The 26089-nt window shown below is 34.5% G+C and overlaps 1 protein-coding gene across 19 annotated transcripts in view; it reads right to left on the bottom strand.

Annotated features, from left to right (window-relative positions):
• Positions 1 to 6841: 6841 nt before the first annotated feature.
• The window catches only part of BIRC6 (baculoviral IAP repeat containing 6), a 212332-nt gene continuing 193084 nt past the window's right edge, over positions 6842 to 26089 (bottom strand). For all 19 annotated transcript variants that reach the window (XM_081590295.1, XM_081590294.1, XM_081590292.1 and 16 more), the window contains 6 exons: positions 24311 to 24528; positions 22053 to 22214; positions 19977 to 20054; positions 13517 to 13705; positions 10965 to 11099; positions 6842 to 7995 (listed from right to left, as the gene is read on the bottom strand). In XM_081590295.1, the coding sequence (XP_081446421.1) occupies positions 7816 to 7995; positions 10965 to 11099; positions 13517 to 13705; positions 19977 to 20054; positions 22053 to 22214; positions 24311 to 24528 (962 nt within the window). In that variant the 3' untranslated portion in view covers positions 6842 to 7815. The remainder of the gene's footprint in view (positions 7996 to 10964; positions 11100 to 13516; positions 13706 to 19976; positions 20055 to 22052; positions 22215 to 24310; positions 24529 to 26089) is intronic.

A 26089-nucleotide genomic window follows, 5' to 3' on the forward strand; every position in this document is an offset into this window, starting at 1 on the left:
TCTGTGGCTATTGCTAACCACTTCAGTGTAGGAAGGGCTTCCAAGAATATTCCTACAGCCTGGGTACTGACCTACCGTGAAACAAAAATGAAGGCTGGCGATCTTAGAATGAAATGAATGAATGAGTCCTGTGATGCTCAACACCAGGATTAGGTGGATAATGGAAGAAAAACAAGATATGAAATGCACACAACCAGAAGTTATGTAAAATTCTTCCAGTAATCAGACTAATGTAAAATTGTGAGAAGATTCAATCCTTATCAATTCCTGGCCAAAATGGAAATCCACTCCTATCAGTAATATACTTGATTTTCACACTGAGAATGGATATCATTATAAATCCATCATAATTTTTTAAAAAAGAATTTATTTTTAAGTGGAGGATAATTTCTTTACAATGTTGTGTTGGTTTCTGCCATACATCAACATGAATCAGCCATAGGTATACATGTGTTCCCTCCCTCTTGAACCCCCTTCCCACCTCTCACCCCTCTTTTTTTTTTTTTTTACAGTTAGACAATACTTTACCCCTTTTCTTTTTTGATGGGAACCATAGAATACAAAATTTATGTGCTGGTGGGCCACAGACCTGTTGGAATACTATGAACAGTGTATATGTCCATGGGAGAAGTTATGTTTTTTTTTTTAATTGGAGGCTAATTACTTTACAATATTGTAGTGGTTTTTGCCATACATTGACATGAATCAGCCATGGGTAGAAGTTGTATATTTATGCATTCCTACCATCAATAATAAAAAAAAGATTTTGTTCAACCAGGAAGGAATAGTGAATTCTCTCCCTATTCAGTCTTAGGAAATATTACAAAAATTATGGTTCTAGGAAGAGGTAATCAAAAGATTACAGCCAAGAAAAAAAATTTTAATTTCAGTCAAAACATGTAAGGAAAAATTATTATAAACATGTATGTCAATTAATTAATTGAAGTATTTTATTTTTCTGCATTTTGTTATTCATTGATTAGGGTCTCTTTTCTCAGTGTAAATAATTTATTTTTGAGTAATACCAAAAAAAGGTAAAAACAAACAAAAACCAGTCAAACAAAAAAGCAATTACATCGGAAAATGGCTAGGATAGGAAGTCAGATTTGTATAATAGTTAAAAACTACTCTCAAGAATCAAGTAGAGGGCTATAATTAAGGATTTTCACCAACTTCAAGAAAACAGATAAAGGAATAAGATATTTAAAGCAGGTTATAACGCTGGACCTGTACCAATTGATTCAATTAACTGTTAGACTCCTCTAAGATGGAAAAAAAATATTTACGAATAGTAAGATTAAAAAAAAAAGATTTAAATAAAGCTTCTATGTAAAATTTAAAAATAAAAAACACACTACATAAAGTAAGTTCAGAAGTCTTTCTGTTAAGGTTTGGATTAACCTAAAGATTCAAAATCAGGAAATAAGTAAAGATTTTAAAAAGACTTTAAGAAAGTTTCAGCCAATATCCTAGAGTAGACCCAAGCTAAAGGGAGCCTAATATCCTCTTTTACAAATGGGTTCAAGCATGAATTATTGAATTCAATCAGAAATAATACATGAAAAAAAAATAATACATGAAATTGACAGTTAAAAAAAAAAATTCAATGTATAGTTAGTAACTTCCAGACAGAAAGTAAACAAGGGAGAAATCCATATGATGTCTCTCTATATAAAACAATAAAATAAGGCTTTCTTCTTTAAGACTTGGGAGCCTACATATAAGGATAATGGTACAGATTACAAGCAGAAGGCCCTTTGAAAGAAACACTGATCCATATTGCCTAAAAAAAAAACAAAGACGAGTGTCCAAAATCAGCCCAATGATGCCACTTCAAGAGACATCAGCACCCAAACAATATTGTGTCCTTCCTCTAAATCCCAGGGAGAATTGTCTATAATAATGAGACAATAATTCTTGTTGAAATAATGCCACCTTATCTACCTCATTCCCGACTGTAGAACATAAAATCTTGTAGTGAACAATTTTGAAGTAAGCTGAAAAGCAAAAAGGAAAGCAAGTTCACTATTATTAAGAAAAAAAGAGGAATTGCCAGTGTGTGTGGGGAAAAGATAATAAAATATTAGTGTTTTTGAGCGTATAAAGAGCTTGAAGGGAAATGAACTTTCACATTGGTTTAAGAGAAGCATTCAAGTAGTAAGAATCTCCAATGAGCCTATGTCCTAAGCTATGATGGATGTTTTGGAATAATTATTAGAATTATTTCTTTATTCTATGGGACACAAAACCTACAACTTCAGGATTTGCTCCCAGACAGAATGTAGTGTAGCCCTTATGGAGGATCAGACTATAGCTGATTTAGATATTAGAATACCAAGACTATAGATAAATCTCTATAGGTAATATAGGACAAACACAGGAAGATTATCAGCACATTAGAGTCCAGTTTGATTATTCCTAGATAATTATAAATCTTCATTTTTGTACAAATATTAGAAATGTTAAATCTGTGCTTTAGGGGCATTATCTCAATAACATGGCACATATTGAAGAACCACTGCCAGATAAAGCATATCCTTTAATTCAGTAGCCAATGCTTAGGCTCTTTGCTTCTGAGAAATTACAGGAGCCAACTGGTCAAAAAACCTTATATGGTTAGAGCTAAGATAACAAGAATAATCACTTGTAGAAAACGGGCACCAACATGATAAAGGAGCTCTAGCTTGTCCCTATAAATGATGAAACTGACTCCAGGGAAATGGGAGGTGCTCTGGGGTTGTTTGTCAACTTTGCAGACCGCAAGGTAAAAAGAGAAAGAGATAAACCAAAGAACAAAATCCATGGAAAGGTTAGAGAAAAGCAGTAACAGGAACAGAAGGGGAGTGGGGGTGGTGAGTTTGAGGGAGATGGGTACCTATCCATGTGACCTATCCCTTGGAAACGAGAAAAGGCCAGGGAGGTAGAGAGGATCAAATCACTCTCCCAGGAACCCCAGCAGGCAGAGGTGTTTATCCCAGGACTTGGGCCTTCTAGTGGCCCAGGACTGCAGCTGACACAGCTGGATTGGGCATTCCCTCCCTGGAGAAGCAACAGGTAAGTAAAACTAACTCACCATCAAAATGGTGGCCTGACACAATCTCTTCCTGCACTGGAAAACACAGCTGGTGTAACCTGAGGAGGGACACGTATAGGTGAAAGCAAAGAAAACCCGTTTTTTGGTGAAGCCCATGGGATCACATCCAGGGACTAAGGGAAGAAGGCCAGAGGGTGCCTCTTCTGTCCAAGCAATGCGTAAGTTCAGAGGGCTCAGCACAGCTCCTTTAGTTTGAAGAAGCAGAAGACTAGAAGCTGAGAGCAAGGAAAAGAGGAAAAAGCTTCTTTGCAAACTGGTGTACACCTTAAAACTCCTGCATGTGGCCCCTACACTCTTACCACCCTGCTGCACTCCTATGGTGGGAAGAAGGGAGCTTTTAAGCCCGTTCTAATTTAGGTCCAGCCAGGCTTATATCAACACCAGAATCAATCCCAGTTAGAAAATACATGATTCTTTTGTCTTTGCAGAGGGGAGCTCTTAAAAAAAAAAAGAGTAAAAAGCAATTAAAATCACAAAGGAAAAAATTCAATAGATGATTTCATGATAATTTAAAACTTCTATGAGAAAAATTAAGTTAAAGGGCCATCTAGAAAAAATATTGACAAATATGATAAAAATTAACATTCTATCACACAAGTAGCTCATTTATATTAAAATATCTAAAGACAATACATAACAAAATGGGGAAAATGTATAAACTGATCGTTGACAAAGCAGAAATTCAAGTCGCTAATAAATATAAACAATGTTGAAAAAAAGGCAGACTAAAGCATGTTTAATGAAGATAGGTAAATATTCTGATTAAAAAACTATAATTGCCTATGCAGGCCAGGGAATGGGAACATTAACTGAAGCTAGAAGTGTGAGTCAATACAACCTCTCTAGAAAGCAGTAAGTCATTATATATCAAACCTTTTGACCTGGTAATTCTAGGCTTTATCATTAGGAAATAAAAGATATAGACCATGTTCATTAGAGCATTATTTATAATTAGCAAAACAGAAATAACCTGAATGTCCAACAGTAAGAAGCTAAGTACATCCATATTATGAAGCCATTAATTTTATGATAAAAAGTATGTAATATGTTAAAAAGGTGATAAAATTGAACATACAATATACCAATTATATAGAAAAGTACAGAAAATAAGGGACGATACCAGAAAATTAAGTGTTTAATTTCATGTTTGTATTTTTCAGTATTTTCCACTCATTGGAGTATGACTATCACTATTACTGAAACCAAACCAAATGAACCTGAGGCCTTGCCACATTCTGACCATCTTTGGTGTAGTAGCTCCTCAAGTCAGTCAGTCCTCTTGTACCCTGGCTGCTGCTTCAGCCCTGAGTATACAGCTCCACCAAGGTCTGCAACTTGGTCTGTTCCCATCTCTAGGCTGACTCAGCAGGCCTGTCTGTTTCTACCTTGGAATCTTTTGGTCTAACCAGTCTCATGGACATACCAGAGTATTAACTCTGCATTAAATTGTGGAAAACTATATAATATGGTGAAAAAAAAGCAACTGTAGAAATCTGTGTACCAAATAACTAGCCCTGGTTTAAGGAATAAATAAGCAGTTAGCAATGCCTACCGAGGGACCAATTGTCATATGAATTATTCAGCACAGGGGTGCTCAAGCCACAGTCCACAGACTGTGACTGTTGGCAGCAGGCTAAGTACAGAAAGTGAGTAAGCAGTGGTTCGATGCTGCAACGTCTTCATTGTGTTTTAGAAAGTACTGGTCTCCAATGGAAAGAAGGGGAACCAAAAACCTTGACCCTTCACCACAGTTGGAGACAATGACTAAAACGTTTTACCTCATCCATCTTACCTTAAACAAATCCAATTACAGGACATCAAGGAAAAAATGTTTATAGTACCTTCTATGTTTGATTTCAGAGATACTGATCTTAATGCTAGAATGTTGTCTAAGCAGTTTAATTTTTGTACTTCAAGATCACAACTTCATGAGTTAAATAGTTTTATGAACTGACCAGTTGGCTTTACTGATTTCTGCACATGCTCTTGGACCAAAGCCACCCTGTGTCTGTTGGCATCTGCTCCAGCCTTCTCCAAGGCCTCCCCATTTACCCTTCTCCTCAGCCTGAAAACATCCTGAAGTTATTCTCATACCAAAAAATATCTATTTCCCCCAGTTCTGTCACTTGTTGCTTTCTCTCCATCCCTTCACTGTCCTCAATGATGATCACCACCTGGACTCTACTGGGGGCTCTCAACTGACTTCCTTGCCACCCAACAGCTGGCAGAATGATCTTCTCGAAACATGATCCCACCAGGCCGCTCCTCTAATTAAGGCTACTGGACAGCCCTCCATCACTAACAGGATGTCAAAGCTCCTTAACAGGACAAACAAGTTCTTCTGCGACCCAATCCCTCCTAGCTTCCCCACACCACAGCCCAAGACCACCCATTTGACAATCCCGACTTTGCCTCTTAAAATCCAGTAGCATTTAACATGCTGCCATTAACTCAAGATCTCCTTTTGCTCTCTTGTGTCTGGAATAACTTCTGCCTGGCTTATTTATCCTCATCCTTTAAGACTTAGGGTATCTTTTTTAGGAAGCTCTTCGTGATCAAATCATTAACGTTTTGCCTGAGGTTAAGTGTCCCTCCTCTGTGCTCCTAATAGTATCCTGTCAATAAGAGTATCAGAGAACTTACCATTCTTCATTGACATTATGTTTTCACATTTGTCATTCAATCCTCAAGTGCAGGAACCTATACCTAATACAAAGTGAATGCTCAAACGTTTGTTGGCAGAAACTCTAGATTCCAGATGGAACCAAAATAGACTATAAAGTCTCAAATTCAGATGTTAGGCCTCAGTTTTTACAAAAACATGAATTGGAACTTATAGTATTGATACTGTTTGCTTTTATAAAGCTTTCTGAGGACTAATGATGTGAAATGGGGAAAATGACCCTACTTGATTGGGCTTCCCTTGTGGTTCAGCTGGTAAAGAATTCACCTGTGATGTGGGAGACCTGGGTTTGATCCCTGGGTTGGGAAGATCCCCTGGAGAAGGGAACGGCTACCCGCTCCAGTATTCTTGCTCAGAGAATTCCACGGAGAAGAGCCTGGCAGGCTACAATTTATGGGGTCGCAAAGAGTTGGACACAACTGAGCAACTTTCACTTATTTACTTACTTAATGATCAAAAATAAACTCCAAAATTGGAGATAAACAAATACTTGGATAGAAGCTTTTATTATCTATCCCTGACAGGACGGTAACAGACCAAAAAAAAAAAAGCCTAGAGGACTGATGACTGTCCTTTTATCACTTATCGTTGATAATTTTATACTGAGATATAAGCTAGCATGTCTGCAGGTAACATTTAACTGACTCTTCTTTCTCATAAACTAACTTGATGACTCTTCTTTCTCATAAACTAACTTGATTCTGTCATGCTTGGTGTAACTCACTAGACCTAGAGGTAGGTGTTTTGCAAACTCTGATTTCCTGGTCACACTCTTCGTTCACTTTACAGAGCTCTGGAACTTGTTGCAAGAGTATCATGATCCCTACTTTTCCTGTTCCTTCACAGATGAACTCACTGTTCAGGATACAGCTTCTCCTCCTGGTCAGCTCCAGATTCAGGGTTTTCACAGATCAGTTTATTTTGTATAGACACTGTCAAGAATCATCTCAGGTTTTCCTTTGTGATAACTGGTCTAAAAAAAAAAAATCCTTTCTTTTCCCATGAGTAGCTCTTGAAAGTGTCCAATTCCTTATAGAAATAGCATTTCACACCATGGCAAACTGTTTTAGAAACAAGACATACTAATACACCTAAGTCTTTATTTATTTGGCTCTAGGAGGAATTTGCATGAAAATGAGCCTATATGGCAAGTACAGCACCAGAGAGGTCCAATCCTCTCTGCTCTACAGAGCCTCAGTGTTTAATACATACATGTGACGTTAGTAATAAAACCAGATAGTCCAGGAAGACAGGAGCCCTTTAAGGAAAATTCAGTTTAGAGTGACTTTTCAAATTGACCATTCTTTTTCAAAGACTTAAATTCAAATAACAGATACATTCACAGGCCCAAATATTGGCATAGAATAAAATCATGTTCATTTATTTTTCTGCATCTTAGAATTTTAGAAAGCATAAAATTAAATACGTTGAATGTAATAAATTCATCCATACAAGTGCAAGTCTTCAGCTATAATGCATTTTATGGCAGATTTATCATTTTAAAAATGTACCAGTAAATCAAAAAAGAGGGAGTATGTCCATTTAACTTTTATTGAAGTGTATGGAGGAGGTCTTCAGAAATCAAATATGAGCATGAAGATATGGCCAAACATAAAATCTATCAAATTCAGTGAAAAGTTGCTGACTTTAAATAGTAGTTGTAAGAATGACCAATATATATTCTTTGTTAACAACCCTTCACTCTACAGTAAAAAAAAGAAAACAAACATTCAGTAAACATTCTTTCCTAAGGTAGTTTCCCTTATATAATCAGTGATTTCTCCATTTCTTTGTATACACAAATTTGTTGAACATACCAATCAGTGGTTCTCACAATTGAAAAATAAAAGCACACAAAAGTTTACACTCTTGTACAGGTAAATAAAAGATCACCTTGAATTAAACTGGATCTCCTTAAGGGTGTAGTATAGTTTCAGTTTCATTACCTATTACATAATTAGTTTCTTACATACAAATATTGACATATTTGGCTTGTGCTTCAAAGCCTTTGTGTCTATGATGTCCACGTCAACGCAGCTCATAATTTGAAGTCACTGGGGAGTTCTTTACTGCTGCTGGGTTTGACCTGATCATGCATTAGAGTCTCCTCAGCAGCAGTTGTGGCACTGCACATCTCCGAGGAATCATCGGCATCAGGGTCCAAGCCTTCAGGACAGGGAAGTTTGAGCAGCTCTTCTCGGAGCTGAGCAGTGTGACGCTGTGCAGGGGAGAAGGAGTGATGTCAGAATTGCAAACCCCAGGATGCTAGCACATCACTGAAGGGACGAAATGAGTTTAAAACAAAATCCAAAGAATTGGGTCTACCGATATTTATTGTGGATCTTCCTTAAGCTAGCTACGCTAACAGGCAAGTGAACAAAACTGGCACAAATCTCTATCTCAAAATATCTGATGTTGCTGATAAGCCCTGAGTACCTGAGTAGCATGACCACAGACTCTACCAATGCCCCAACCTCTGTAACATAAACTGCATTATTAATGGCACCAGTCATTTGCAACATATAGTTTTAAGTTAAAGAGAATATCTTGACTTGTGATACACGCTGCCTCTGACTAAATATTTTTGAGAAAAACAGTCCATAAATTAAAATAAACCCACTGCTATTTTAATGAATGAAAACAGTATGTCTCAGGTACTAGGCCTTATACAGAACGCTTGAAATGTTTCATACTTATTATCTCATGTCATGCTTGGAATACACCTTAGAAGTAATTTCATCATCAGAATTTTTGAAAATGTAAACAAATGAAAAAAGATCTAGGGAGAGCACCTAACTTTGTATTACCCCATACTGCCATTTATGGAAGGATAGAGAGATGTTAATAGAGAGTGGTTGGTTGTTTACAAACATTAAGCTTTAGTTTATAACTTTCTAGTGGGAGACAAATGATCTCAAATCTCACACTAAGGACTTTGAAAGTTAGGTATGTCAATAGCTGACTCTGAAAATTTAACCAACATTCATAGAACAAGGCACTGTGCTCAACAGTAATAATGCAAAAAGCAATGAGTAAAGTAAGGAAGATACAGCTGGATAGAGACCAACTATACAAAGCCATTTTCTCCAAGGGACTTGAGCATCTGTGGATCTTGGTATTTGCAGGGGATCCTGGAACTAATCCTCTGTGGATACAGAGAACCAACTACATGATCTCTGACTTAAAAGAGCCTACATTTTGGCTGGAAGTTTACATAAATAAGCAAGATAAGACAACTATACATTTGCAGCCATTTGTAAGGCTTCAAAGTATATTTACATACTGGCAACTTAAAAATTTTTCTAGCCCCAATTTCCATTCTACCATGAACAGTAGGAGAAAACATTAACTAAAGAGGAAAAACACAGAACTGACAATTATGGAGGCCCAGTTAAGGTGGGAATACTATACCTTTATTGTGAAATTAAACAGAACAGCTGCATACTTTTCTCAATTAGCATTCAGCAGCAAAAGTATATCTCAGATGATGAAAATGTAGACTGATTCAGAGATAGAGATTTTTAAATCAGGATGACACAGAAACAAAAGACAATGAGAATCTGAGATAAAAGCAAGATACCAACTGAAGCAACAAAGCCAAAGACGCTGGACTTTAGCCACTGAGTTTTTGTGTCAGGGAAAGAAATATCTAAACACACTTGGGAAGATATCAATCTGGTTATGCGCTACAGAAAAAACTGTAAGGGTGGGAATAAGAGGAGAGGAAGACTGAGCTATGGGCACTGAAGAGAAAAATGGGGAGAGAAATTTCTGTATGAAGGCAGCACTGACAGGACCCAGCACTGAACAGTTGATAGGTGTACTAGATGAAGGGGGATATAAATATAATCTGAAGATTTTAAGACAGAGAAAAGTGTTTAAAATTAAGTAAATACAGAACGTTAGAAATACAGGATATCCAAGTAAAAATGCCAGTAATATAACTTTGAGAAAGCTAAGAGCAGACAACTTTTAAAAGTTTGCACTTTCAAAGAGTAAAGGGTCAATGTCAGGGATACAGATACAATGATAAAGAAAGAGAATACCCCTAAAAGGTCAAATAGTAAAGCTTTACATACACAATCATTTAGGAGAAGGGGAAAGAAAAAACAAGTGGAAAGAATTAGCATGTGAGAAGAGAAGCCAAGATGGTACAGTGTTACAAGAGATTATACTGAAATCATTCAATTTAAAAGTCAAGGCAGGTTCCATGAAGCAAAAGTTAAGATGAAAACTGAATGGAAGTGAGCCAGCACAGCAGGTGAAAAGCAACATCTGTTAAGGCCTGAAGGGGGGATGAGGTCTGTAGAGGGGAAGCCACGGTCACTGGCTTTGAGAACCAGAGAGTTGGTAACTTTCATAGAATGGAAATTCAACTGCAAAATGCTCCTTGGTCAGAGGGTCATTTAAAAACAGAGGCAAAAATATTAACAACTCTAGTTTGGTAGTAAAAAGGCAAAAACATTTTTATAAATGGGGCAAGATAAAACTATCTTAGGAAGATGCAGATGTTAAGGAGAAAAAGTTTTTTTTTTAAAGGTTTTTATATAAAATGGAAAATCTCAAACATACACGGAAGTAGGCAGAATATAAAATAAAACTCCCATGAGTCTACTTCAACACTTATCAACTCATGGCTAGTCTTCCTTCATCTATATTCCCACCACTTTTCTCATTTTATTTTGAAGCAAGCCTCAGATATCACATGGTTTTACATTCATAAATATTTCTGTGTATAACCTGAAAAAACAGGAATATTTTAAAAATTCACCAATAAAAAACTAATAAACCCTTATCATCATCATCTAATTATTTTAAGTGAAGATACTATTAAAGTTAGAAGGAAAGGAGCCAGTAGAGAGAACCGAAATCAACAGAGAATAAAAGGAAGAGAGGCGAGCAGATATCCCAAGGTGGAGAAGAAAGAGTGGCTGTTGAAGCTATGATTCCCACATCAAAAAAAAAAAAAAAAAATCCACTCACTCCCAAACCATCATGTTACTCATTTTTAACTTTAGGAACTGTCAATTCTTTGTCAAAAGGAATGTATCTTTTCTGTAGACTTTTGGGGAGCCTCTGAACTTAATACATTTAATGTTTCTAGCTAGTGGTCACAGTTCTGTCAGGGAACATATACCTCTTCTTTTAAAGCCACCAGCCAGGCTTCTGTGAGGGAGGGTTACTCACCTTGAGAGCTGCTGCATGGTGAGACATGGTTCTGCCGACCCGCTTATCACTGCTGTACTGCTGGATGTCAGCAATCCACTCCTCACACTGGGCCATGATCTCAACTCTTTTCAAGTAAAAGTGTTTATGTATAACCTTAAGAGTAAACCACGCCAGAGGACAAAATGTGATCAGGTCAGAATTTAAAAGACAACATATGTGGCATTACAAATAAATAAAATTGAAAAGATACAGCATTTTTTTTTTTTTGTCTCCAGAGAACTCAGTGTGGTGAACTGCACATTATTATTAATAACAGGGAAGAATCAGGATTATGGCATCAGATGACGTGTGTTGAAACAGCCAGGTTCTAGAGCAAAAATTAATGTCCTATCCCACTCAGACTTTTCATTAGTTAATCTTATCCAGAGAATGTAAGAAGATATCTAGAACACAACAGAATCAGAAGTAAGTGTAAACAAATGAATAACTAGGAGAAAACGTACTGAAAACAGAAGAACTGTCAATTTTTATCTTTCAAAGAGAACTCAAACAACATCTGGATGGGTAAAGAGATTCTAAATCACAGGTATTTGCATAAAAATCAGAACCTAACCCTAGAACAGGCACTATTAATTTTGTCTTCTGGTTAACTTAAGAACAAAATTTTATTTTATGAAGCTTATCTTTATGTGATAAATATACTTTACATTTCAATTTTTTAAACTTCTCTCTTTGGAAAAATGAGTAAAATTTCTGTGTACGTAGTAAAAGTCTGTTATTGACAAATTTAAATGAGAAAATAGGTCATTTGGGAATCATTATTCTGTATTGTGGGTGAGCTACTTACTACACTGCCCAATGAGCTTGTCTCCTCTAAAGAAAAGCCAATACCTACAACGGAAAAATTATTAGGAAAGCCTGGGAATGGATGTAAAACACCAATGAGTTATTGAGTTTGATGCATACAAGGATACAAAATGAGTAAGAAACAACCTAACATGAAGAGCCATGATAAGCACAGAACAAGATTCAATGAATAGACTGAATGTAGTATGTGAGTAAAAGAAGGAAGCCACAAGTGGCTAAAGTCTGAGGTTTAAATGGTGCTTTTACTGAGAGAAGAAAGAAAGAATCAAAGTGCAGTTTGACAGTGTTTAGGTTTGAGGTGGTTATTATATACTCTAGTAGACTTGTCAAGTAGTTTATATATCTGGATACATTATTTGAGTCTTAAGGACACTGAGAAATTAGTTTATGATACAAACAGGAAGAATGTTAAGTTTTTCATGGGCAGGAAGTGAGTTTTGTTTTTCCTTGGGCTCAGAGTACCTTAGTGCAATACCTAGATATTGGTTACAAAATGAGTTACTTAATAGAAGTAACCCAAGTTTGAAAGAGGACCGAACACTATGCTTAAAAGTATAAAGAAATGCATGTTTGTATTTCCTGTAATATTAGGAAAAGTAATAATTATCCACAGCCTTGAATACAAGCCTTTGCAAAAATAAAATACCCAACTTTGTCATTCAAAGTGCAAATTCATTTAGTAATAACAAAAGGAAGAAACATTTTTACACTCCTTAAATAGATTCAACGATGCCACTTGTTAACTTCGTATATATAGCTATACAATAATAACACAATATTTGCTTGACAAAATTAACGATCGATTTAAAAATATTACAGGATCTTTAATGATTTTAAATATCTGTAAAGATGTTAAAGATCACTTTTCTGTCAGGTAAATATGCCAATTTTTCCTCTAAAGTATTGTGGTTTCTAGTACAATCTAAGAATAAAAATGTTTCATGACAGAGTTATAGTGTTAGGATATGCTGAAGTAATCTGATATGACAAGTGAAAAATATAATGATATTTTAGGCAGACTAAAGAGAGATAACCAAGCCCAGGAAAAGAGCCACACTTCAGGATGTGGTAGAATAAAAGCATGTCACATTATCAAGACAGGTTTCAGAAAGTAATCCAACTTTTTCCTAAAGAAAAACTATGTTTTTCTTCAATGTTGACTCACAGATATTAGTATAAGGGCAAAGTTTCTATCTGTAAGATAACTAAAAAAGTATCTCGCTGCTGCTGCTGTTCAGCTGCTAAGTCACGTCCAACTCTTTGCCACCCCATGGACTGTAGCCCACCAGGCTCCTCTGTCCGTGGGACTTTCTAGGCAAGAATACAGGAGTGAGTTGCCATCTCCTTTTCCAAAAAAAATATCTTAACCTCTAATAATAATATTAAAAAACCAAACTATTTTTATGAGGACTATTTTAGTAACATATTCTAGCATATATTAACATAACTAGCACAGACATTATGCTAGTAGAATGGTAGCCATGAAAAATAAAGAATTAATAAAACTGTCCAAAAATATAGTCAGATGTCTTTTAGGAAATAATGGTTTAAAAAATTCATCTGTACTATACTACTACTGATTTTTAACGATTAAAGATAATAGTAAATTACACCACAGATACTCTAAATATAAATGCAAGTATAATACTAATAAACTATACAGTGTCTTTAAAAAAGTATTTCATTAATTTTATTAAACATACTTCTTTAAAACATGGTGAAGGGTTTCTGATTTGTTCTAGCATTGCCCACTTAACCGTTGCTTGTCGAATGTTTCCATCATATTCTCGAGAACTCTGTGTGCCACTGGGAGTGCCTCTAGACCGTTCATATCCTGGTTCATTAAAATAAGGCTCCGCTACTAATATAAGGGACTGAACAGACACCAACACCTGACAAACAAAGAAACAAAAAGCAGTTATGACAGGACACTTTTACTACCAGTGAACTCACACCTTGCTTCATCAACTAGGAGCCCCTCTGAGTAAGTGCTTCCACATAATTTTATCACCATAAAGTCGATGTTAATAACTGACACTGAAATACTTTATTAAAGCAAAGGTACAGCAGAATCTTATGATCATTTATATATCATATGTTTTACATTCTTGAATCCTTGAAAAAGAAAAATGGGTATGAAAGTCCTATTTCCTAAAACTACTGAAAGAACACTTGCTTATAAACATCTCATATTAATTTAGACATCATTTTGCTCAAATTGTCCTAAAAGAGCATGATGCTAACAATGTACTCTTAACAATACTCACTCGTAAGGAAAACTACATGAGGCAGTCTCTACTTCAATCCCAAGGAAAACTAACTTTCACAGTATCACAAAAATCTTACTAGACCCATCACTGGCAAGATGATATGGTTCTAAGACCACCTGTGATCCTCTACTTATATACCAGGTTTGATTTTCTAGATATAATCAATACTGAGAGGTCATTCTTATTAATATAGTACTGCTTGCTAATATATAACTAGCTAATATGACATCGTTGAAGGCAGGAAAATATTAGCTACAATCTGCCCACTTCAAAAATTAAAAAGGATTAACAACATTTTCATTAGGAAAGATGATTAAGCAAAGTCAAGGATATGCACCTTAGAAAAGGGACAGATTTTCTTAAAAACTGTTAAAAATTGGAAACTTGAACCTGAAATGTATGATCCATGAATAGATAAGGTGACATGTGACCTGAAGTAACCATGTTATTGAGGTCAAGGTCAACTATAGACAAAAAAATTTAATGTGTATTAATTCTGAGGCAAAGATCTCATAATTTTTAAACTTACTGAAACTATATTACTGAAGGAAAGTGATTTCCCTTGGCTATATGCTTCCCCTCAACTCAAATCTGATACTTCTGAAATAATCTTCCAGGGGATATTTATTATCTCTTTTCCTCTTCCCTTTTATATAACCTTCCTCTTACATAAGTAGGGTATATCCTCATTTTCTACAAAAGCAGAGAAAGAAATTTTGTAACAAAGGATTCAGTTACTTACTTAACCTCACATTCTTTGAGACAAAATACAGTTTTATAAACTCAGGCAGCTGGAAATTCAAACAATTTATAAACTACTTCAGATTCATACCACATTTGGTTTTTTAAAACAGCTAAACTATATAAAGGAAATGAAAAAATAGATGTTTTGTGTATAGAACAAAGAAAACTAGAGATATAAAACTAGAGATATAAATTTGAGTATAACACTTTCTGCTAAAAAACTGAATTATAACATTTGCATTTGATAACACATTAGCAGAGATCAATATTTCTGGAATTAGATTCAAAGAGTAATTGATAATATGTGGTCTTTTATCCCTGGGTGACATTATCTACTTTTAATGGGCATCTTCTATTCACTTTTTTCAACATATACCTTTTAGGAGATACATAAATGCTGCTTCATTTTTCTTCAGTGAACCAAGCTATTTAGGAGTCAAAATATTCATTTTATGGAATTTCTGGAGTTTTGAATTATCTGACATATTTACTCATTTTATTTCACAGCACACTTTACTGTAGCCCAAAAAACACTCCCATGAAAAACCAGTAGATAAATCCTTGAGAAGAAGGATTTCTCTTTTTAAAAGTGTTTGATTTTCAATATTTGAAATTAATGATTTATCTAACTCTGAGAAACACTATGTTATGAACTGAGAGAGACTAAAACAGGCAGAATAACTTCATCCCCTCAGAATCCATATTTTGGTCATCTGTAAAATAGAAACCATACTTACTTACATTGTAGGATGACTGTGAGAACTAAATAAGGTATCAAGGGGTATAAAACAATAGGACTCATAAGTAAGTGTAATTAATACACAACAGCTATTCTTTCTTGGAGTAAAAATGACACCAAGCATCCAGAAGACAGCAAAACACAAAACAAAATCTCTCTTACTCTAAAAACAATATATTTTAACTTATGGGTATGCAAAAAGGAGTCAGCATGAACTCCATTTTGATCAACAAAACTTAAGAGCTTCCTGGATTAAACAAAAAAACAAAAAAACCCAAAAAAACTCCAATATTCATCATAGCTACATCTGGCTAAAGTGCTTTCTTAAATGAGTCATTAATTAGCAGAAAAACATCTACTAGATACCATGTTATGTACATTAGTTATATTAAAGTTAACCTAATAATAAACAGAATATATTTTCATTCCATAGTGTAAGTTCACTGATTTTTAGTCAGTCCTCTGATATTTTCATGAAGTCAAGAGTCAAAAAAAAAAAAACTTTTATTCATAGGCTGAATTTACTGTCCGTCACCTCTTTAGCTTTATGTTAGTGTCCACAAAATTGCAAGATGTTCTCATTATAATTTATTCAGAGGCTGACTAAATCAAGAATCATATAACAGCTTCCTTTCATTAGCTGTGTCAAGCGAAAATTTTAACCTTGCTGTAAAGTCTGCTATTAGGCCATCAACCAGTCAGCAATCTTGTCTTCTATCAATGCCTTTATTTTCAGATTATATCATGTCATAAGATTTAATTCTTTGACTTAGTCTGTTATGTTAAAAAAATTTATTATAGATATTTCAAACACAGCAAAGTACAGACTATACAATCCAAAATATTAATCTGTAACAAGAAACTATATTATACGAAATAACATGTTTAGGATAATGGAAAGAAACAAGTCTTAGTTAAAATGCTTTAGCTTTTCAAAATAGCAAGTACCCTCCTCTATGGAAAATTATGCTGCTACTGGGTAGGATTATAATCAGTGGGTGATTTCCAAAAACTTCAACTTTAAGAAAAATGTTAGGATTTATACATTATTATATTATACATAGGTTTATGAATGGTTGATTATGTTACATTAAGTATGTTTACTCTTGCACGACATCTTTACATCCAACTGTAACAAATTATTTATAAGACATTAATATACATTTTAGGTATATTATAGCAACATTAAAAACCAGTCACATAAGCAACTGTAAAATTTGGTGTTACTGATAAAATGTAGTAATTCTTGATGATAGTTCTAATGAATGATAGGATTTTTGACTTTAAATTATGCAAACAATCAAGACTATTACTTGGTTACTGCTGGATATGAGACCTATGACATAACACTACAAAATTTTGTATTTTTACACAAATAAATATTCTTTTAAGAGTCTCATTACAAAGAAACTAAGAAATTCTAATAATGTTTGTCACTGTTCCAAATATTTTGGAAATCTTTTAAATTGCATATAACCTTCAGAAGTTTTTGTGGACGATTTTTAATCTGTCAAAAGTACTTTTATCTTATGGGTACAAACAAAAGAGTAGAACAGTCATTGTGGGTCCCAAAATCTAAGTAAAAAGAAATTACTTTTCCTAAGGCTCTGTAGTCTGCCTCTGAAGAAAGTTTCTAACAGAGAACAAGGGGCAACGCATTCCTGCCTAGATGCATTTATTTCTAGTTTATAAAGCAGTATCACACACAAAAAACCCTACAAACCAATGTTTCTTAGAAATACGGGTACAAAAATCCTCAAGCAAAATGCTAACAAACTGAGACTTTCCCTGGCAGTTTAGTGCTTAGGACCAGCGTTTTCAATGCCTGGGTTGAGGTTCAATACCTGGTAGGGGATCTAAGATCCCACAAGGTGCCCAAGACAGACAGAAAGAAAAGGAAAAAAACTAGTAAATTGAATCCAATTACGTACAAAAAGAATCACACATCGTGACTAACTAAGCTTTATCCCAGGAAAGCAAGATTGATTCATTAAAAAAAAAAAAAAATCATATTAATAGAATAAAAAATAAAAATAACACAATCATTTCAACAGATGCAAAAAAAGCATTTGACAAAATCCAGCATCTGTTCATGATAAAAATACTCAAGGAAATAGGAGTAGAAGGGAATGTCCTCAACATGATGAAGGAAATTTATGAAAAACCCACAGCTATGATCACACTCAACAGGGAAAGGCTGAAAGTTTCCCCTAAGGTCTGGAGAAGACAAGGCTATTCACTCTTGCCGCAAAAAATGTATAGCCTCTCTTGCTCTTGCTCAAGTCAATTTTGTCACAGATCTGGAAATCAATATTTAGTAAGCCATCTAAAGTATAGGGAAAGTAATATAATAACAGTATTATCCATAAAATGGAAATAATGAAAGTGAACGTTAGTAAAAAAAGGAGAAAGAGTTCAATTATATAAGAACGCAAAAGATTATTACATAGCAATTAGAAATTATAAAAATATAAGCTAGAAAAATGGATATGCTCTAATGTTAAGTGAACACAGAGGTACACAAATAATTATCTACTATCTTCATTATAACTATGTGAACTATGTATATGACAAAAAGCCCTAAAGGGAAAACAGAGGAGAAAGTAATTTATGTGAGGATAGTAAGTTTCCAAAGTTGTAAAATTTAAATGCTTCTGAGTAAGCTTCCTTATCTCCCAGGATTTTTGGTATATATTTGACATAAAGGCAATAAAAAAGTTAAAAGGAAATACAATTTTTTTCTTTTTTTTTTTGGCCATGTCCCATGGCCTGTGTGATTGTAGTCCCCCAACCAGGGATTGAACCTGTGCTCCCAGCACTGCAAGCCACTGGACTGCCAAGGAAGTCCCAGCAAATACAATTTTAAACTAAAAAAATATGAAGATTAATTGAAAATTTATTTTTAAAACTACATAAACTCAACAAAAAATTCAAAAACTGATTCCAATTCTCAGGTATAAGTCTAATTTACTTCATGAAAAATCGGCTCTTAGTTTCCTTTCAGAGTAAAACTCATTATAGAAACAGCTTCTGTTGACAAGAGTAACATACATGTAGAAAAATACTTTAAACTTTTTGAACATATCACTTTTTATCTTTTTTAATTGAAGTTCTGTTGATTTACTATGTTGTGTTAGTTTCTGGTATACAGCAAAAGTGAATATATATATATATATTCATTTTCATATTCTTTTCCATTATAGGTTACTATAAGATAATGAATATAGATCCCTGCACTATACAGTGGGACCCTGTTGCTTAGCTATTTTATATATAGTAGTTTGTAGCTGCTAATCTCAAACTCCTAATTTATACCGCCCCCTACATAATCATTTCTAAAATGAAGAAGCAGGTACTTGGAGAAATAGTCTAATAACTTTAGTTACTTTGAACGAATCATATAATCTCTTTTTTTCTTGGATCTCCAAATTAGCAAGAGGAAAAAAACTTATATTAGAGTACTATTTCTTTCATTCATGGGAATGCTGCAAGGTCTTTTCAGAAAATCTAAGAGTTACATCCTAAAGAATGATCTTTCATATCTCTTTTATCGACTACAAAATAAGAATTAGGAAAAGAATCCTTTCAAGGTAGGTCAACTTTAATAAGCTTTCCTGGGAGTAATTTATGGTTGTCTTTCTTAAAATAAACACTAAACTGTAAATGTGGAGTTTAAACTATTATGTAGCAACAGTGATTTGTTTCTGTTACCTTAAGGATCAAGCAACACAGTTAATTCCTATCATTAATATGTCTGTCTCTTTGTTGGAATTCTGAACCATTAAGATAAAGCACTGGCTAAAAAAGATTTGATGGGATAGTATTAATATATAACATTTTATTTTATGGAGTCCAATGGCTTATGAAAATTAACTTTAAAAATTTCAAGGCTATGAAATGTATGTGTTAAGTGCTCTGCAAAATAAGAATGGCAAATCTCAAGATTTATGAATTCCTGGACAGTACTTCTCAATCTCAGATAAGTCCCATTATTAACTATATTACAGAAGAATCATATCATGGGTGGAGAGATATGTAATACTAGTAGTTATTAAATTCTACTCACCCGAGTTTGAGCCAGTAGGCACTGGGAGATGGGAGAGGCTAATCTGACTTATCTGATCCTGTTGCTCCCAGGTGTACTTTAAGGCAAGTCAGGGATTTTTTTAACAGGGAATTTTGACAAAAAGAAATTTTTAATGTCCTAACTTAAGAATCTCAACTCCAAATGAGATATAATTCCATTGTACTAATTGCTTACCTATAAGCTATTTCATATGCACTTTCCATCAATCTACATTTTTTTTTTTTTATGGTTTACTATGTTTATTCTTGGTCACTAAAACAAATGTTCTTAAACATAGATGGTTCTTTGTTTTCTAAGTGAAACTGTAAGAGAAATTTGTTTACTTGCAAAAAACTTGAGGTCTGAGGATTCCACTTCTCTTCTGGTCTTCCATGCCATGTATTTAAGATGCTTAAACAAACCTGAGAAAGAAGCAGGGAAAGTTATAAACAGAATTGAAAGGAGTGCTTTTCAAAAGTAAACACCCAGAACTAGGAATACAATTGAAATGTTACTATGTCCAAGAATCTGAGTTTTATGGCCCCAAACAAAACCCTAAGGCTAGGTCTGTTAAAACAAATTTGTATCTTCAGATGTGATCCAAATTTATGTGGCATTACAATTTCTTCATTAATGAAAAATGAATGAGCAGCTATTACAGATTAATACAAGTAACATATTTTCTTAATGAAAACTCTTTTCCAAACAACATCATCATCAACAACAAAATTCTTGGTGAGGAAAAGTGGTATTATTTTACATTTAAGAAAATCTCTTAAAAAATTTTGAAATGGGATATAGCTTAATAGAAAAGATATTGATTTTATATCTGCCTCTACATTCCATTTGTTGTAATATATTGTTTTGGTTGAAATGCATGACTAAAATCTGGCCTCACACAAGCATGAAGTAGGAAAAGGGAGGACCCTGTAGATGCTTTAAAATGATCTCGAGGATCCCCAGAGTGCCTCAGAACAAATTTGAAGACACTAGTTACTTGTTCACTCATAGAGCAAGAATGAACTCAAAGCATCTACCAAACACAGGTCAACATTTACCCAAGGAAAAAGAGAACCTGGGACATGTTATCTGCACTTGTAAATTAACAATTTTGTGTAATGGGCCAAAATTTGGAATATAAGCAGTCTTTAAAAGAGCAGAAATCCATCTCCTTGCTATTCTTTCAATGCTCTGTGAGAACAACAATGCAAAATACATTAATTCATTTAGTAAAGTCACTAATAATTTTAAAAGATGTGCATATGAACAGCTTTGTGAATTATCATTTAAAGCACCATCAGACATATCATGCCACCTGGAATCTTAAGTCCTTTATCTGTTACCTATACCAGTAATTCTTAAGGAAGTATTAATAATTTCTTAAATAATTCTTAACATTTACACTTAAACTCTACTTAAGTTCCAATCTCTCCCTTGAATAAAGTCAACATTGCTATTTCGTCTACTTTGCTCAGTTATAAAAGACTTGTTCTTTGCTTTCTCAAAGTAAGGTCTACCTCTGGTTAAGTATCCTACAATAAAACCAGAAAATGAATTCCAACTTTGTGATTTGAGCATATGGTGAATACAAAATGATAACACGTAAGCACAGATCTGAGACAAGCGGCACCTTTTAAAAACAGGAAGGCAAAACCAAGGGAAAACTTGGGCCATCTTTAATAAACTGGATCAACTTCACACATCTGCTATTCTCACATCAGCAAAGAAGTTGTCTACTTGTGAAGTTGAGAAATTTCTTCTGACCTTTGAGTAATTTTGAAACATTGAATACACTCAGCATAGAATTTACTACCAAAATTTCATCAAACCAGTTATTTTGAAAAACGATTATTCTTTTTTAAATCTCATTTTTAAGGTTTATTGTCATAGAAAATGATTTTTATTATACCTTGTTTATATTTTCACTATGCATTTTGGGGGGGCAGGGATAGGAACCAATCTTTCTATTTATAAGAATATGTAAAAAATTTTAACACAAATCAGACTTAATGGTATGTATCAGAAAACGTGGATAGTTATCTCTAGGCACTTGTGAAAAGGTAACTGGAACTAAAGATACAGAAAGTAAAGAAAGGTGAGTGGCAAAGACAGACATCTGGCTCTACTATTTTCTGAGTGGAGATAGCACTCAACTGACCAAGGAATGTGTTGAACAAGTTAGTTCCTCACAATAACTCCTTAAAACTGTAAGTGGTTTGTAACATCATTGTGTTTCTGCCCTGTCAGGTTCTTCCTCTCTCAATCCTGAGGGTGATTTTTGATTACAGGGAAGAGAAACATGAAGAAACTTGTGTATTTTTGAAAGGAAGATAACTAAAACAAAATTTCAGTTCAAATTACAAAGAACCTTTGGGTTACAATACTTTGGCATTAAAAACAAAGGACTTCAATTACGTTACCTTGCCATCATTATAAAGGTTTGGATTGAACCGCACACTATGACCACCAGTCGTCTCTAGATTCACAAGAGGCGGTGAACTGGGATAATCTTGAGGAAAATATACATCAAACTCAAAGCAGCCATTTGCATAAGGAGTGTCCGCAGGACCAGTTATCAGAACCTAGTATGCATATACGAATACAAAAGCCTATGTTACTATTTTTAAATACTGTTATTTAAAAAACACAACTCAAAATAATCTGCTTACATCCTATATACATTCCAATCAAAATGTGCTAAAAATAAAGTAAAAGTTAAAAACATACACAGGTATAGGAAACGGTTTTAAATTATGATTAAAGTGATTTTGTTTTGGTGAAAACGGGCTTTTAAAAGAGAAATGCCCAACTGCCAACAGGAAAGCTTACCTAGACAGCAAATACCTTTTAAAATATTAAGTTACGTTTTTTTCTAAGAGCTTTCCTTCATGATCTCTACAGTACTGTCAACAATTTGAGACTCTAATACATCATTATTATCTCAAAGGTATGAGAGTAACTTTCTGCTTCAAATCGTCACGTTAATGTTTTAAGAAATAACTTACTTTTAAATATTATCTTCCGGGATAATGAGACAAATAGGTAACACAAATAAAATTCTCATGTAACAACTAATGACCAAAAGTTTCTGAGAGAACAGTAGGTGTGTCCCTTAGGGCTGTGTGTGTGTGTGTGTGTGCGCGCGTGTGTGCGCACTCAGTCATGTCTGACTCTTTGCAACCCCATGGACTGTAGCCTGCCAGGTTCCTCTGTCCATGGGATTTTCCAGGGAAGAATATGGAGTGGGCTGCCATTTCCTTCTCCAGGGGATCGCCCGATCCAGGAATTGAATCCACATCTCCTGCATTGGCAGGCGGACTCTTTACCACTGTGCCACTTAGGAAGCCTTCCCTTAGGTTATTGGTAGTCCAAAGAACCCAACAGTGACTATCGGAATTATTTAATGAATTATGTTTGAATCAACAGATATTTAGTGTATAAGACGCAAGCATCAAAGCCTTGGGTCCTGAACAGCTGTGCGTGGAGGCGAGTGGTACTATAGGCTCAATCTGTTTCAACTCTGATTTATGTTTTGTGATTCAACTTAGGATTCTTTATGTTAAGTGCAGCATAATAACAAAGTCACAAGTCTGAATTTATGTGGGCCACTTAGAGATAAAATACTTCCCTAGGCAATCATCTAATAATTGGCTCCACTGTTTGTAACAAGGAAAAGTGTGGTCAATAAGCAAGGTCTGTGAGATTTCTACTGAAAAATTATCCAAAAGAGCAAAACAAAACAGCAAGCAAACAAAAAACTTTCCTCAAATCAATGGATCAATAGTTTCCGCTGTGTATCTAAGGAAGACAGACTACTTAACCCATTAGTTAAATGATGTAAAGAAAGGTTCCTCCCACCCCAGGGATCAAAGCTTCTGGGAGAAGAGCATTGAAACATGTACATTATCATATGTGAAACAGAACACCATTTCATGTTCGATGCATGAGACAAGGGCTCAGGGCCGGGGCAATGGGATGACCCAGAGGGATGGGATGGGGAGGGAGGTGGATGGGGGGTCCAGGAAGGGGAACACATGTAAACCCATGGCTGATTCATGTCAATGTATGGCAAAAACTATTACAATATTGTAAAGTAATTAGTCCCCAACTAAAATAAATAAATTTATAAAAAAAAAAAGAAAAGAAAAGAAAGTTACTTGCTGCAGCATCTCTTGGAATTTGAGGCCAGATCACCACAGTGTTAAAACATAAAGCTACAGGTTTTATTTATTATTGTACTACCACAACTTACATCATAGATCACATGAATCTGTCAATACATTACATTACATTACCTAGAAAAGAAAAAAAACCTGAAGACTGATAGTATAAAACCTGAGAGAAGTATTTCGGATTATAAGGAAGAAATCCTGAGACTTTTTTTCTACTGATCATCATTAAGTCCTTTGATAATATGCTCTAAAACTATGACAGACTGTATACAGCCTTTGTTCAGGGTAGGTATTTCTAGATCTTTTTTTTTTGAATGGTACTTGGTACTCTCATTCACATACTCTGAACTAACATTGGAAAAAGACTTCCTTCATTGATATCCAAAACAGTCAACAGAATTTTTATTAAATGTATTAAAACTTCATGCTATTTCTAGTGGTATTTTATATGAATATCTGAATAACTGGATTAGCCAGAGAAATAAGAAAAAAGTTGTTTTTTCTACCTTCATGATGTCAAGTCGCTCCTCATCACAGCGCACAAACACGCTGGAGGACGACGACAGAGGCAGTGAGGTTGACAGCGTCACAGCTTCTTGTGCAAGGCGGCGGGCTCTAGCAGCACTATTGGCATCATTTGCATTTTTCACCTGAGACATGTAGTGGTAGTTTACTTTAAAACCCAATTTCCCATCTTCATCTTCAGAAACCATCTCAAATGTATCTAAAAGAAGAAAAAGGAAAAAAAAAAAAAAACACTGAAAAAAAAAAGAGAACCAGAATGGAGGATAGCTGTTATGATAATTAAAATTACAAATAAATAAATAACTAACCCTTCTTCACCCAAAATGGAGAGACTGCAACATGGAAGAAGGGCCAACTTATCAGTGTTTATGTAATACCTACATATGTGTGTTAATGCTGCTAGATGGATAGAATGTATCGTGGAAGCAAAGGCAAAAATGATTTTTAATTTGCAGTTTGGACATGTAGGTAGATTATATTATATTAAGCATTTAAATGATACGTAGTAGATAAATTTATTCTTAAAATGAATGATATTTTTTTGCCAAGATAATTCAAAATATGAAATACTAAAAAGTATTTCATTATATTTCATTTTTAAAAGAGAATAAAACTTTATATATTTGCACTGATTTGGAATCAGAAAACAGAAGTGACAAGCTGCAGTTTACTTCTGTATTACTTTTGAAATTAAATTAACAGAATAAAAGAGGATTATTAGGAAAATCTCCTAAATACTCTGACAGAATATAAATAATGCGCTAATTCTTTACAATATATTTAGGCAGATTTGGAAGGACTTGAAGTTCTTCTTTACTTATAAGCTAAATCCATATAGAACAGAAAGAAAAAATTATCTCTAATTTAGATTAACCCTAATCCACCAAAGGACTAATAACACTAAATTAAAACTACCTACAAATACTAGGGCAAATACAAAGAAACAATGGCAACCTTTGATCTTGTCTACATACAATTCTAAATATACAGAAAAACATTAAAACTACATTTTAATTATCATTAATGCAATAAATTTTACCAAGAACTTACTAAGTGCAAGATCCTAAGCTTGGATCTTTGGGGTAAATAATAAATAGGAAAATATATCTGCCTTCAAGAAGCTTATAATCTACAAAAAAGGAGAAGGCCTATACAGTGTTATGGTCTGTGCACTACAAATATACTCAGTCTCAGCAAGAGTTCTGAATAGTTTCAGTTAGTAAATGTGTAAACCAGAGCTATTCATCTGCCCAACTCGACTGCTTTTCACATAACAGGGAAAAATTTCCTTTGAGTTTTATAAACAGCAATTCACCAGATACACATATGAGCCTAATGCTATGCCTGGAGGAAATTTTTACATCATATATTTACATTTAGACTTAAAGTCATGTCCAACTGGTAGAGTTTATGATTTTAAGTGATATGAGGGAAGCCCCCTAGCTGACTAACATTAATCAAAGCTTATGCCCTGTGACTCTGACAGTATGACATAAATCTACATTTTTGGGGCGAACTCCTACTTTACTGTTCTTTTTAATATAGTCAACGTCCTTTGGGCTGGTTCCCAAGAAGGATAAAGAGGGACATATAATAACATTTAAAAGTGGTTATTAAAACTTGGAAGTCTAGTGTTTATTTATAGACCAGCATGTTATGAAGGGTACTTCAGTGATCTTTTCATCAGTCCTTACTTGCCAAGAGTTTTGTAATGGGAAAGGCTACAAGAGAACTATGCCTAACTACCTTTTCTAAAAGTA

This window comes from Giraffa tippelskirchi, chromosome 4 (assembly GCF_054371585.1).
Source record: "Giraffa tippelskirchi isolate mGirTip1 chromosome 4, T2T-mGirTip1v1.2.pri, whole genome shotgun sequence".
In the NCBI taxonomy this organism is placed as follows: Eukaryota; Metazoa; Chordata; class Mammalia; order Artiodactyla; family Giraffidae; genus Giraffa; species Giraffa tippelskirchi.